The sequence below is a fragment of the Rutidosis leptorrhynchoides genome, chromosome 1 (assembly GCF_046630445.1).
Source record: "Rutidosis leptorrhynchoides isolate AG116_Rl617_1_P2 chromosome 1, CSIRO_AGI_Rlap_v1, whole genome shotgun sequence".
Taxonomy (NCBI): domain Eukaryota; kingdom Viridiplantae; phylum Streptophyta; class Magnoliopsida; order Asterales; family Asteraceae; genus Rutidosis; species Rutidosis leptorrhynchoides.
In genome coordinates, this window is record NC_092333.1 from 135,826,696 (window position 1) to 135,839,126 (window position 12,431).

At 38.9% G+C, this 12,431-nt stretch overlaps 2 protein-coding genes across 2 annotated transcripts; one reads left to right on the forward strand and one right to left on the reverse strand.

Annotated features, from left to right (window-relative positions):
* Positions 1-1,271: 1,271 nt before the first annotated feature.
* Positions 1,272-3,337, forward strand: LOC139889355 (uncharacterized). The gene is made up of 3 exons (XM_071872315.1): positions 1,272-1,423; positions 1,599-2,428; positions 3,100-3,337. Exons 1-3 carry the CDS (start codon positions 1,277-1,279, stop codon positions 3,335-3,337), a joined length of 1,215 nt encoding a protein of 404 aa, XP_071728416.1. The 5' UTR covers positions 1,272-1,276.
* A 26-nt stretch (positions 3,338-3,363) lies between these two features.
* Positions 3,364-7,681, reverse strand: LOC139889361 (uncharacterized). Its single transcript, XM_071872321.1, has 8 exons — positions 7,667-7,681; positions 6,568-7,284; positions 6,323-6,469; positions 6,028-6,230; positions 5,365-5,806; positions 4,668-5,096; positions 4,266-4,589; positions 3,364-3,837 (listed from the first exon to the last, which is right to left on the reverse strand). Exons 1-8 carry the CDS (start codon positions 7,679-7,681, stop codon positions 3,364-3,366), a joined length of 2,751 nt encoding a protein of 916 aa, XP_071728422.1.
* Positions 7,682-12,431: the final 4,750 nt, after the last annotated feature.

Consider the following 12,431-nt stretch of genomic DNA (forward strand, 5'->3'; position numbering starts at 1 on the left):
TAATAAATTTATAATATATAAATAAATATAGTATAGATTAGTGTTATATTAGATTAGTTTGGGTTATGTAAAAGTTATTTTTACGGGTTTTGAAGTCAAAATTCTGTCCGTGTACCACTACGCGATAAATAATCAATGTAAGCTATGTTCTCCTTTTTAAATTAATGTCTCGTACTTAAGTTATTATTATGCTTATTTAATCCGAAGTAATCATGATGTTGGGCTAATTACTAAAATGGGTAATTGGGCTTTGTACCATAATTGGGGTTTGGACAAAAGAACGACACTTGTGGAAATTAGACTATGAGCTATTAATGGGCTTTATATTTGTTTAACTAAATGATAGTTTGTTAATGTTAATATAAAGATTTACAATTGGGCGTCCCTATAAATTACCATATACACTCGATCGGACACGATGGGCGGGGTATTTATATGTACGAATAATCGTTCATTTAACCGGACACGGGAATGGATTAATAGCCACTAGAATAATTAAAACAGGGGTGAAATTACATTCAAGGGTAATTGGTGTAATTGTTAACAAAGTAGTAAAACCTTGGTTTACACGCAGTCGATAACCTGGTGTATTCATTAAACAAAGTATTAAAACCTTGTTACAATTCGAATCCCCAATTAGTTGGAATATTTAACTTCGGGTATAATAATAATTTGACGAGGGCACTCGCATTTTATATTTATGACTGATGGACTGTTATGGACAAAAACCAGACGGACATATTAAATAATCCAGGACAAAGGACAATTAACCCATGGGCATAAAATTAAAATCAAAACGTCAAACATCATGGTTACGGAAGTTTAAATAAGCATAATATATTTTATTTCATTTTTTCTCGTACTTTTATTTATTGTCATTTCAATTATTGTTATTTATTTTATATTGTTATTTAAATATCGTCACTTACTATACGCTTCGCTTAAAATATAAATCGACAAACCGGTCATTAAACGGTAAAACCCCCACTTTTATATATTATTATATATATATTTATATATTTTTGTACAAATATAATTATATAAAAATAAGTGTTTCATAAGCCCGTCTCCCTGTGGAACGAACCGGACTTACTAAAAACTATACTACTCCGCGACTAGGTACACTGCCTATTGTGTTGTAGCAAGGTTTTGGTATATCCATTTTGTAAATATTTAATTAAAACTTGTTAAATTTTGTAGCATTCCGTATTAAAAATATAGTATATTTCGTAACCCCACGCTACGACATCAGAGGGCCAAGTGTCAAGCAATAGAGATGTTACGTGGCAGTAGTGATGACTCCTTTAGAATGCTTCCCATTTACCTTCATAACCTTAAGATCCACAACCCGGGGACCATCACCAATTTGGTTACCGATAAAGAAAATAAATTTGTGATGTGTTACATGTCCATTGGAGTAGTTGTAAGTAAATATATTTTAGCAAAAACCACCTTTTAATATGTACACCATACGCAAAGGCGCAAGGGTCACCTTGCGCCAACTAATACGCAATGATGCAATAAAAACCTTGCGCCTTGCGTATGGTGTATGAGGTCTTTATTAATAATATTTGATTTACTGTGAAAATTTCATGCAGATTCGATCATTTGTGCAACATGTCCGCCCGATAATCATCGTCGATGCTGCACATTTAAAGGGTGGGTACCTGGGTACTAATTTAGTTGCTGTTGCGATGGATGGCAATAATGGAATTTTGCCATTGGCTTATGGAATTGGTGAAGGCGAGACAAACAGTGTTTGGTCATGGTTTTTTGGTAACCTAAGAGATCATTTAATGAGTTATGGTATGGTTGATCGTATGTCAGAGATTACTTTTATTTCTGATCGTGCTGCTTCAATAGCACACGGCATTGCAAACGTGTTTCCGGAAGCGTTTCACGCTCATTGTGCACGTCATTTATTCATGAACATCAAAACTAAATCCAACAAGATGAAATTCTTCGAATGGCACTTTTGGAAAATGGTTAAGGCGTACCGTGCGTCGGATTTTCATGATCATCTGGATGTATTTCGAAGGAGATTGAAAGCGTCTTATAAAGTTCTATGTGAGGATGGTATCAATAGATGGTCCAGAAGTCAATCTACTCATATTAGGTATTCATACCTTACAAGCAACAGTGTAGAGTCTATAAACTCTCTATCAAGACATGCTCGTAAACTACCCGTTTGCATGTTGTTCGAATTTTTTCGTTGTTCAATACAGGATTGGTATTTCAAACATCGCAACAAATCAGTTAGTCTTACTTCACCGGTTACTCCATATGTTGAACGTAAGCTAGCTAAGAGGACGGACAAATCAAGAAGATGGCGAGCATTTCCATCGACAAATGATCTAATAGAGGTACATGATGGACGAAAAAATGGGTTGGTTAATCTACAAGATAGAACTTGTTCATGTGGTCAATGGCAATTATTTGGCATACCCTGCGGTCATGTGATTGCATCAGCACGACACTTCGGAGTGGAGGATATTAGTTGTTATGTATCACATTGGTTCAGCACTCAAACATACATAAATACGTATTCCGAACACATTCTTCCTCTCCCCCATCGGTCTGAATGGTCGGATCCGGTTCCCGGGATTTTACAACTTGTACACCCCCCAGTTCTAAAGAAAAGACAACCTGGACGTCCTAAAGGTAAAAAACGCATTCCTTCAAAAGGTGAAGAAACTTCAAAAAAAGTAAGAACTTGTAGTCGTTGCAAAGAACCAGGTCATTCTCGATCAACATGCCCAGCTGCTTATGACCGAACAGGTGAATCAACTTCTCAACGGGCAAGAAACACAACCTCGAAGGCGAAAGAGACAGTCGAACCATCTCAAGCTTATCAATCTCAGTTTTATCCAACGTACAATTTAGGTAGTAATTAGTTCCTAGAATACGTTTATTTTCAGGAACAAATTAAGGTGTGATGTCTTCCATTGTTGTAATATTTTTTAATTAGTATTTTATGATGTGGTTTCGTGTGTTACTTCATATGTTATAATATTGAATGCACAAGCTAGTGTTACAAGAATAATAAAAATTTTGTGGCGCAAGGTCGCAAGATGAACCTTGCGTATGTTTCAAAAATAGGCGCAAGGACGCAAGAAGAACCTTGCGCCTGCTTAATAAAAAGGCGCAAAGACGCAAGAATCACCTTGCGCCTGCTTCTAAATACGAGGCGCAAGGCCGCAAGAAGGACCTTGCGTCTACGGCTATTACGGGACGCAAGGTCGCAAGGTATGATTACACACCTTTGCGCCTTCAAAAATACAGTTACGGACCTGTTCACAGTTTACAACATTTACAGTTTTATACACAAATTACATAATTAACTACAGTTTTCAAAATAAAACCTCAGTTACCAACTTTTGCTTTCTCTTTTGGTGGGGGTTCCTGGGTATCAAAGCGTGCACGAAAGAAGGTCTTGGCCATTCTCACTCTGTAGTCTTCTGCGGCCTTTTTAGGATCTCCAATGTTTGGGATTTCATCCCACCCAAAGATCACCCTCTCCATATGGATGCAGACCCAAACACCACAGTCCCCATTACTTCCACCTTGCACCGGCACGACTGGTGCTGCCTCGGTCATGAACTCGATGCTCTCCTTGTTTTCCAAGTAGTCAACAATCTGGGAGTCTTGCTTTTGGTTAAAGTAATCAATTGCTCTTAAGTATACAGGCAATTGATCTCCCAGATCTTTGGTGAGCTTGAAAATTTCTTGATCAACATGACCGGGCAAACTATCGTACACCAATATCTTCTGTTCCTCCAAGTTCAACACAATCAGAATAAAGTGTTGAGCATCGTAAAAGTGAACGGGGATCAAAATCTGCAAAAAACATACACAATATTAGCTAAACTGTAATAGGCGCAAGGACGCAAGACCATACCTTGCGCCTGCAGAATGGAAGCAAGGACGCAAGACTAAAGGGCGCAAGGACGCAAGGACAACCTTGCGTCAACCAGAAACAAAAGGCGCAAGGACGCAGGGACAACCTTGCGTCAAACCTAAAACACCAGGCGCAAAGACGCAAGTCACACCTTGCGCCTGTGCCAGAACACCTAAAAAGACCAGGCGCAAAGACGCAAGACTGAACCTTGCGCCTGTGCCAGAACACCTCAAAACACCAGACGCAAAGACGCAAGGACAACCTTGCGTCCAACCTAAAACACCAGGCGCAAGAACGCAAGACTTAACCTTGCGCCTGTTCCAGAACACTTCAAAACCTAAAATTTGTATTGGGAACTAAAACATACCTTATCACAATAGGCCCAGGATGGATATAGCTCATCACTACCATCCCCTAATCCAATCAAATACATATAATCAGGTGGATTCTCCCCTGTGATTGCTACTTCTCCTCTTTTCTCCGCTTCTTTCCGTTTCTCTTCCTCCCTTTGTGTATCATCATAATAGGACTGAAACGCTGCAAGGCTAGAAAGGAAACCCAATGGCATGACAGTCCATCGAGAACTACACGCAAACGAGTCGGTCGGGATAATAGGAGTGGAATACTGGCTTGCTCGGGGGAGAACCCTCTGACGATATCTCAACATAAGTGTAGCCCATCCATCAATATGCTACAATTGTGATAAAACAAATAAGCATGAAACTTACTTAGTTTTCCAAGAATGGAAACAAATAAGTGAGCAACTTACTAAGTTTTCCAAGTATCCGGAATATCCAAGACCAAGTAACCTGATCCAAAACTCAGGTGTGAGGTATATAAAATTTTCGTTCTGAAAAATGAACATGCACCGCGTTTCTTGCTTACTATCCACCATACTCTTCGGATCTTTTGCAGGCCCAACGTGCTTTCTACCGTCTCTCCAAGCATTGGGTGGTGGTGGTAGTAGAGTTCCTTGATCATTCACTAGCCTGTCTACCATCGACCAAATTTCCTCGTCATTAACCCAATCCTTTTGCGACCGTTTACGCTTTTTCACAATCGGAGCAACAACATCTTCTTCAACAATAGGGTGGGGTTCTTCTTCAACAACACCCTGTTCTTCAGTATCGAGATTAACAACCTCCTCAGCCTCAGACACCCTCAGCCTTTTCACTTTGCGAGCAACATCATCTGACAGCTGTGAATTATAGAAAGTCAGGAAAAAAGGCGCAAGGGCGCAAAATAACCCTTGCGACACACGCAAGGACGCAAGGTATAACCTTGCGCCATTTATGTAACATAGGCGCAAGGTCGCAAGACCATACCTTGCGCCTGTTTGTCAAAACAAGCGCAAGGACGCAAGACATGACCTTGCGCCTACTTTTAACAAACACAGCCTGTTTATTCTCGATAATTAATGACAAAACTGCAAGTTTAAGGTAAAAAAAATGTAATTAAAGATATACCTTCTCGATTGGTTTTCTGTATCCCGGTGTTGTGAAAGGGGAGCTTAGTACACGCGTTGGTCGTCGATCTCTCATTCCACGTCTAATCCGTTGAGCTGATTTGTCGTTTTCATTGTCTGAGAAGGATCGACCAAGTAACTCCTCATCTTGATTTTGCTCTTGTTCTGATATTCGTTTCTCTTGTTCAGATATACGTCTCTCGTGATCATTTATTTGCGTTCTACACTCTTGCAGCTCCTTCTCTTGCCTATCCATCCGTTTCACCAAAGACATGTATAATTCCTTTGCATCAGTAGATAAGTTTGATTGAGTCTGAGATTGAGACTGAGATTGAGATTGAGATTGAGACTGTTCTCCACCACCATGTTCCTCATTGACAGGTTCATCTTCAACAGGTTCTTCAACTTCCTCATCCACTTCCGTCCCATCAAAGTATTGGCAACTTTTTAACCACCATTGTCATCCACTCTCAACATCAGTGGGATGCAGAGTACGAAAAGGTCGTTTATTCTTCGGACAATCATCCTGTACAACAGCAGCAAAAGTTAAATCCAAAGGCGCAAGGACGCAAGACCAACCTTGCGCCTCGTAAATGATGACGCAAGACTACTCTTGCGTTGACCATAAGACGTTAGCTGAAGGCGCAAGGACCCAAGGACAAACCTTGCGTCCCGGAAACAAACACGCAAGCCGTGAACCTTGCGTGTTACGTCATCAGTAACCAAGCGCAAGGTTGGTCTTGCGTCCTTGCGCCTAATTACTGATGACGCAAGACTACTCTTGCGTTGGCGATATGACGTAAGGTGCAGGCGCAAGGTCGCAAGAACGAACCTTGCGCCTTGGTCACGCAAGGACGCAAGATATATCTTGCGCCCATCACAGAACCCATTTTATCCTAAATCCTTACTCTGTATTCTTCCAGCACCAACAAAACTTTTATGTTAAAAACAACACTTACCATAACGTTTAGTAGATGCAGGTAATCAGTGACTGAAAAAGTCTCAGCCGATGAACGTTTCCAAAATAAGGCCCTCGGTACTCCATTTTTGTATGTCTTGTGGGCAAAACTTTTAATTGTTCGTCGATATGCCTCGAGAATCCAAATCTACAAAATTAGTTAAATAAATAAGGACGCATAAAAAAATAATATACGATTCAAATGTAGAGGTATTAACCAAATCTACCAAACTTGTTTATTTTTACCTTAAATGACCACATAAAACCGACCAAAGTATAACCCTTTCCCACCTCTAACTGACTTTCCCGAGCTTGAAATCCATCTTTAACTACGGGGTAAGTGGCATCCCAAATACGATTACCCCACGGGTAGTCATTCAATTTAGCAAAGTCTTCGACTAGCCATAGGTATTTTTTGCTCACCACATGAATCCCTTGCTTACCCATAAACGCTCTCTCCACAATCAAAATAATGGCTAGTCGCACGACATCATCATCACTAACCACAAAATCAGCACCATCATATAAAAGCTTTTGGATATCGGTAATTGTAATGTTTGAATTAACTTTACGATTTGGGAAACAACGTCGTCTAATCGGTGGTGTTTCTACATCATAACTTCTGGGAATGTAATGTGCCATGTCCGTGCGACGACTAAACTTAAACCCCGTGATGAGACAAAATTCCCGCCTACTAAATCTAATTTTGAAATTCGGACGGAAACTAAACCATATTTCCTCATCATCAGCAGGGTACTTTTCATCTATTCCTATCGGTCGCTCACTCTTTCTTTGGAGCATTGCATGTACAAGGCCCGGATCATTGCCGGTGTAAGAAAGATCTAGCCAAGGACCAAAACAAGTTCCCCCAAAATTTTTTTGTTGATTCTCAGTCATTGATGCCTTTAGTTGAGGTATAACATTAAGCATATTCTTCATCGTCAACTTCGCCTCAACATATCCCTGAAACAGACAGTTTTTCAGAAGAAAAATACAGGCGCAAGGACGCAAGTCGCACCTTGCGTCTCGTGTATCACACAGGCGCAAGGACGCAAGACGTGCCTTGCGCCAGATACTAGGGACAAAACGCAAGGACGCAAGACATTCCTTGCGCCTATACCAGATTCTAGTTTTAAGCCCTAAAACAATCGTGTTCCAGTTTTTATAAAATGTTAGCTTCCAAATACTGTAACTTTAACAAATCTAGCAACACTATAAGTGAGTTTTGCATCACCAAGCTCGTTGAAGCATTTCATCGAACACTTGGTGTGCAACAAAAATTATATATCATTTTCGACATAGAAATGGAGTAATCGAACGGAGATAGTTGAAAGGAAACACTTACCTGTTCTTGTGACATATTGATCACGTTTTTTGTCGGTTTTTTTTCTCTTCCTTTTTCTCAATCGTGGTGGTGATGGTGATGCTAATGGAGGCGGTGATGGTAATGGTGGTGAGATGTACTGATGGCGGTGGTGCTGGCGATGGTGGTGGTGGTGGTGGTGATGTGGTGAGTCTCAGAAGAAAGGTCGCAAGGGTAGACGGGTCGCAAGGGGGTCGCAAGTGCAAGGTTCTTTGTAATCGCCGTCGGTCGCAAAGTGGTCGCAAGAGCTGAGTGTCGGGGTGTGTGTGTGTATGTGGTGTCTGATTTCTATATTTGACCTAATTTTTTAACACAAGGACGCAAGGCGCAAGGACGCAAGGCGCAAGGACGCAAGTCGCAAGGTCGCAAGGTCTCTTGCGCCTTGCGCGGGCATTTTGTCAAGGTTTTTTTTTTTTGGGTACCAGCTCAGAAAAGACAAAAAAAATGGGTATTTTGGTGATTGACCCTAGCATCTTTGATGATTTAAAATCATAGTGCACAAACATTCACATGTGTAAGTGAATATTGGCCTTTGTCTAGTAAATGAGACCTGAAAGATGGGCCCATGGAGACATAAATCAGGGGCCCATATATGTAGGCCATGTTTGGCAAGAAGCTTTTTGAAGCTTTTTGAAGTTTTTAGCTTTTAATTTTTATGAAAAAGCTTTTATTAAATAAAAATCTCCGTTTGTTTGTAAGAGCTTAAAGCTTTTAGAAGAATTTGAAAAGCTCCTAAACGCTCTTTTATCAAACGCTACATGCACTAACGTTTAGGAAAGAAAGGTAGCGTTTTCTCTTTAAATTTCATAAATACCCTTTTCCTATATAAATCTCCCACGTATCATAAGCACTTCATCAGTTATCCAAAATGTCTTAGTTGTCTACACGTGTACACATATTTGCAGTATGTATGAAAATTATTTCACACACACTATGTAATTTAATTTAATATTAACTAATTTGATTTATACTTTGATTTTAACGAGAAAGCATAGACATAATATATATGTTAATCTAGCATTAACTGTTTTTTTAATGTCCATTTTTGTCTTTTTACCATTTTTTTAACAGCTTCAGCTAGTTTGCAAAACATCTAATCATATCTAAAAAGTTTCAGTTAACAGCTACAAGTTTCTAGCTTTCAGCTAATAGCTAACAGCTACTAACTTTCAGCTAACAGCTACCAACTACTAGCTAATTGTGCCAAACATACCCGTAGTGGGCATGTTTGAACAAGATCATATTGTTTCTTAATAGTTGGTTCAAGAGGTTTAATCAATACACAACAATTGGGTTAACTAAACATATTCAACCACAAGGTGCTCGACCCAAATCACTATCTATGTTCGATGGTACTTAATTATTCATTGGATTATGTTACTTTACAAGAATTAAGTTCTGATGATCTTATCCCTAAACTTGCCCGTGTTAGGTTACTTGAGGTTTGAGAAGAGAAAAAGCTTTAAAAAATATATATAAATGAAGATCTTTTAACAAGCGTACCTACTAAAAAGGGGAATTGCAAGAAAAAAGTGATCAAATATCCCAATTTTGACGATTTAGAAAACAAGAGTGGAGTTTCCTAAATTTGTAATATACCAAACATCACATCTAATGGAATATTGATCTTTTAGTCTTAACAAGTTTAATTCTAACTAGAACAAACCCAAGTTTCCTATGTTTATGCTGTGTTACAAAGGAATCTAGGTTGAGGAGTGACATATAGCCATTTTAGTGGTTAAAAGGTGTTGGTGCATGAATCCCCAGCCGTAGCTTATTTCTTCGTTTAATACATTCGGTTATGTAATAATGTTTACTCTTGTCTATTGATTACATTTGTGATTGTGCGTACTTAATTTATTAAATGATCAATATGTTAAACTGCACACAGTCGACCAAGTGTGTATAGACACTCGACCGACTGTGTCAGTCAGACGACCGAGTGTACACAGACACTCGACCGAGTGTGTCTGTGGTCACTATATATACGGGTTTAGACTTCTTTGATGAGTTTACTCGTCCCATTCACCCTAAGTCGTAGATTTTCGTCTCAAGAGAACCCTAACACCATATACCACCGAAATATATCGTCTAGGAGTCGATCTAATCTAGGTTTTGCTCTAGGTTTGACCAATTCAATCCCAAAACGACCCATATCTCGGTTTAACCCTATTCTAGTGTATTCCGCCTCTAGTTTAGAGTCCGAGCGACCTAAGATCCTAAAAATAAACGTCTACAAAGTGGTATCAGAGCTGGAGTCTCTGGTTTTGCTTGATCAAATCGTTTTTGGGTCAAAAATTGGTGTTTTTGGTGTTTTTGGATTTTAGTCAATTAATCTGCTTTTCTACGTTATTGTTGGTGTTTTTATTGTCAAAAGGTGTTTCTGGAGTCATCACTATTGTTTTCTACGTGTTGGTTTTGTGTTTGTCATCCATAATCGATTGCAAAATCGATTTTTGTCTAGAAAACCCTAATAATTAACCTGCTACTGTCAAGAACACACTCGGCCGTGTGTGTACTGACAACCGACCGAGTGAGTCTTTAAATCGACCTTGTGTCAAGGACAATTGACCGTGTGAATTTAGACAGCTCATTTCCTTTTAAGACGCCGCTGTCTTGCCTGGCGCAATATCTCTATAAAAGTGCCCAGAGTCGAAAGCGATAGCGATATCGATAGCGATAGAGACATCGATGACATGGAAATAGAATGTTCGGACGGGGTATCCTTTGACGGCACTAGAGGTGAGTGTTTAGTGATGCAATCTCGTTTCATATGCGGTTTTGGCCCCAGAAAACTCGAAAGTGATAGCAAAACCCTTGAGATGGTTATGTTTTTCTGTGAGGAACATAGGAAGATCGGGGAAGATTTAGTATATGATTACCACATCTTCTACAATAAGCTGTTAATGTTTAATTCCAGATTTCGCCAACGCTATCAGAAGAATGCTCTTAATCTTATAATTGCTGCTTTCAATTTGAATTTGCGAAGCCTCATCGAACTAATGTTGGAAGACGTTGTTGACCTGTTCACCAAAATGACTAGTGATGAGGTTTACAAGATATTTTTCGTCAACTTGAAAGAGGACAGTGATCATCGTAAATTTCAATTTATGAAAGATCATCTCTATTATTACCCGTGGGCTTTTGAGGATATTGTTCCTTTGGACGACCAACACGATTCTGGCTCCACAGGAGCCGAACATCCCAACAATGATTGGAATTGGAATCCTGAGTTATTGAAAGTGAAATTCGATCGGTATAAACATCTAACATTCGATGAACGACGATAATGGCTAATAGCCACTACTACACATTTGAGAATACAAACCCCTCATAGAAACCCCGTTTTAAAGCAAGTTGAAAAAATATGGTTAAAAGGAAGTTAGCTGAAACCCCTAAGGTGTCAACAAGAGGGAGACAAAAGCATTTGAAGATTTTGGTTAAGGACGGAAGTTCATCTTCCACAACAAAGTCTCAGTCAAAGGTTGCTCCGGGTGTTCAAGCTACTGGTGGTTCTACTCAAACTCCACCCACTCAACTACAACAAACTACATCTTCTCAGCAAGTTCAAGCTTCTCAACGTCCTGAGGTTGTTTTAGGTGATTTGTCAGGAATAGTTAACCGGAGATTGATTCAGTTGTCTGCTGATTTCGCTAAATTCCAAAAGGCTGCTGGTGAAGACAAAAAGAAGACAGAAACTGAAATGTCTGAGTTGAGAAAGTTAGTTGATCGACAACAGTTGAAGATTGATAAACTGGAGAAAAATGTGGGAACTCAAGCCGGTGAAATCTTGACGCTTCAGACTCAAAATCAAGAATTGACTGAGAGGTTAAATGAATGGGAGAAAAAGGTTGTGGTTGAAGAGGAAGATGGAGAACCAGATCCGTTTGGTACTTTTGGTGAAGCAGAGGAAGACAGGGCTGTTGAAGTTGCAAAAGGCTACACGGAGGATAACCCGTTGTATGTAACTCCTCTTCAAGTTATAACAGTTGCAAAAGGCTACACGGAGGATAAAAACTAAGTATATACTTAATTTAAACGCATAAAAACCGAGTGTGTCTGTGGTCACTATATATACGGGTTTAGACTTATTTGATGAGGTTACTCGTCCCATTCACCCTAAGTCGTAGGTTTTCGTCTCCAGAGAACCCTAACACCATATACCACCGAAATATATCATCTAGGAGTCGATCTAATCTAGGTTTTGCTGTAGGTTTGACCAATTCGATCCCAAAATGACCCATATCTCGGTTTAACCCTATTCTAGTGTATTTTGCCTCTAGTTTAGAGTCCAAGTGACCTAAGATCCTAAGAATAAACGTCTACAAAAGGTCATTCGATCTTCATATGTTTAAAGTGAGTTTTAGAGAACATACAATATTCAATACAATTTTGCAGAACATGATGATATGTTCTCACTTATTCCATTTCATTTATGTTGATGAAAATGTCATTTTTTTGGATCATTTATGGGTCATATATATATATATATATATATATATATATATATATATATATATATATATATATATATATATATATATAGGGGCAGGTTCAAATGAGAACCAATAAAAAGGTGAGAACTGCGAGAACTATTTAATATAATAGTTTTTATGCGTTTAAATGCAACAAATAACATGCAAATGTTATTTAATGATATATATATATATATATATATATATATATATATATATATATATATATATATATATATATATATATATATATATAGGGGCATGTTCAAATG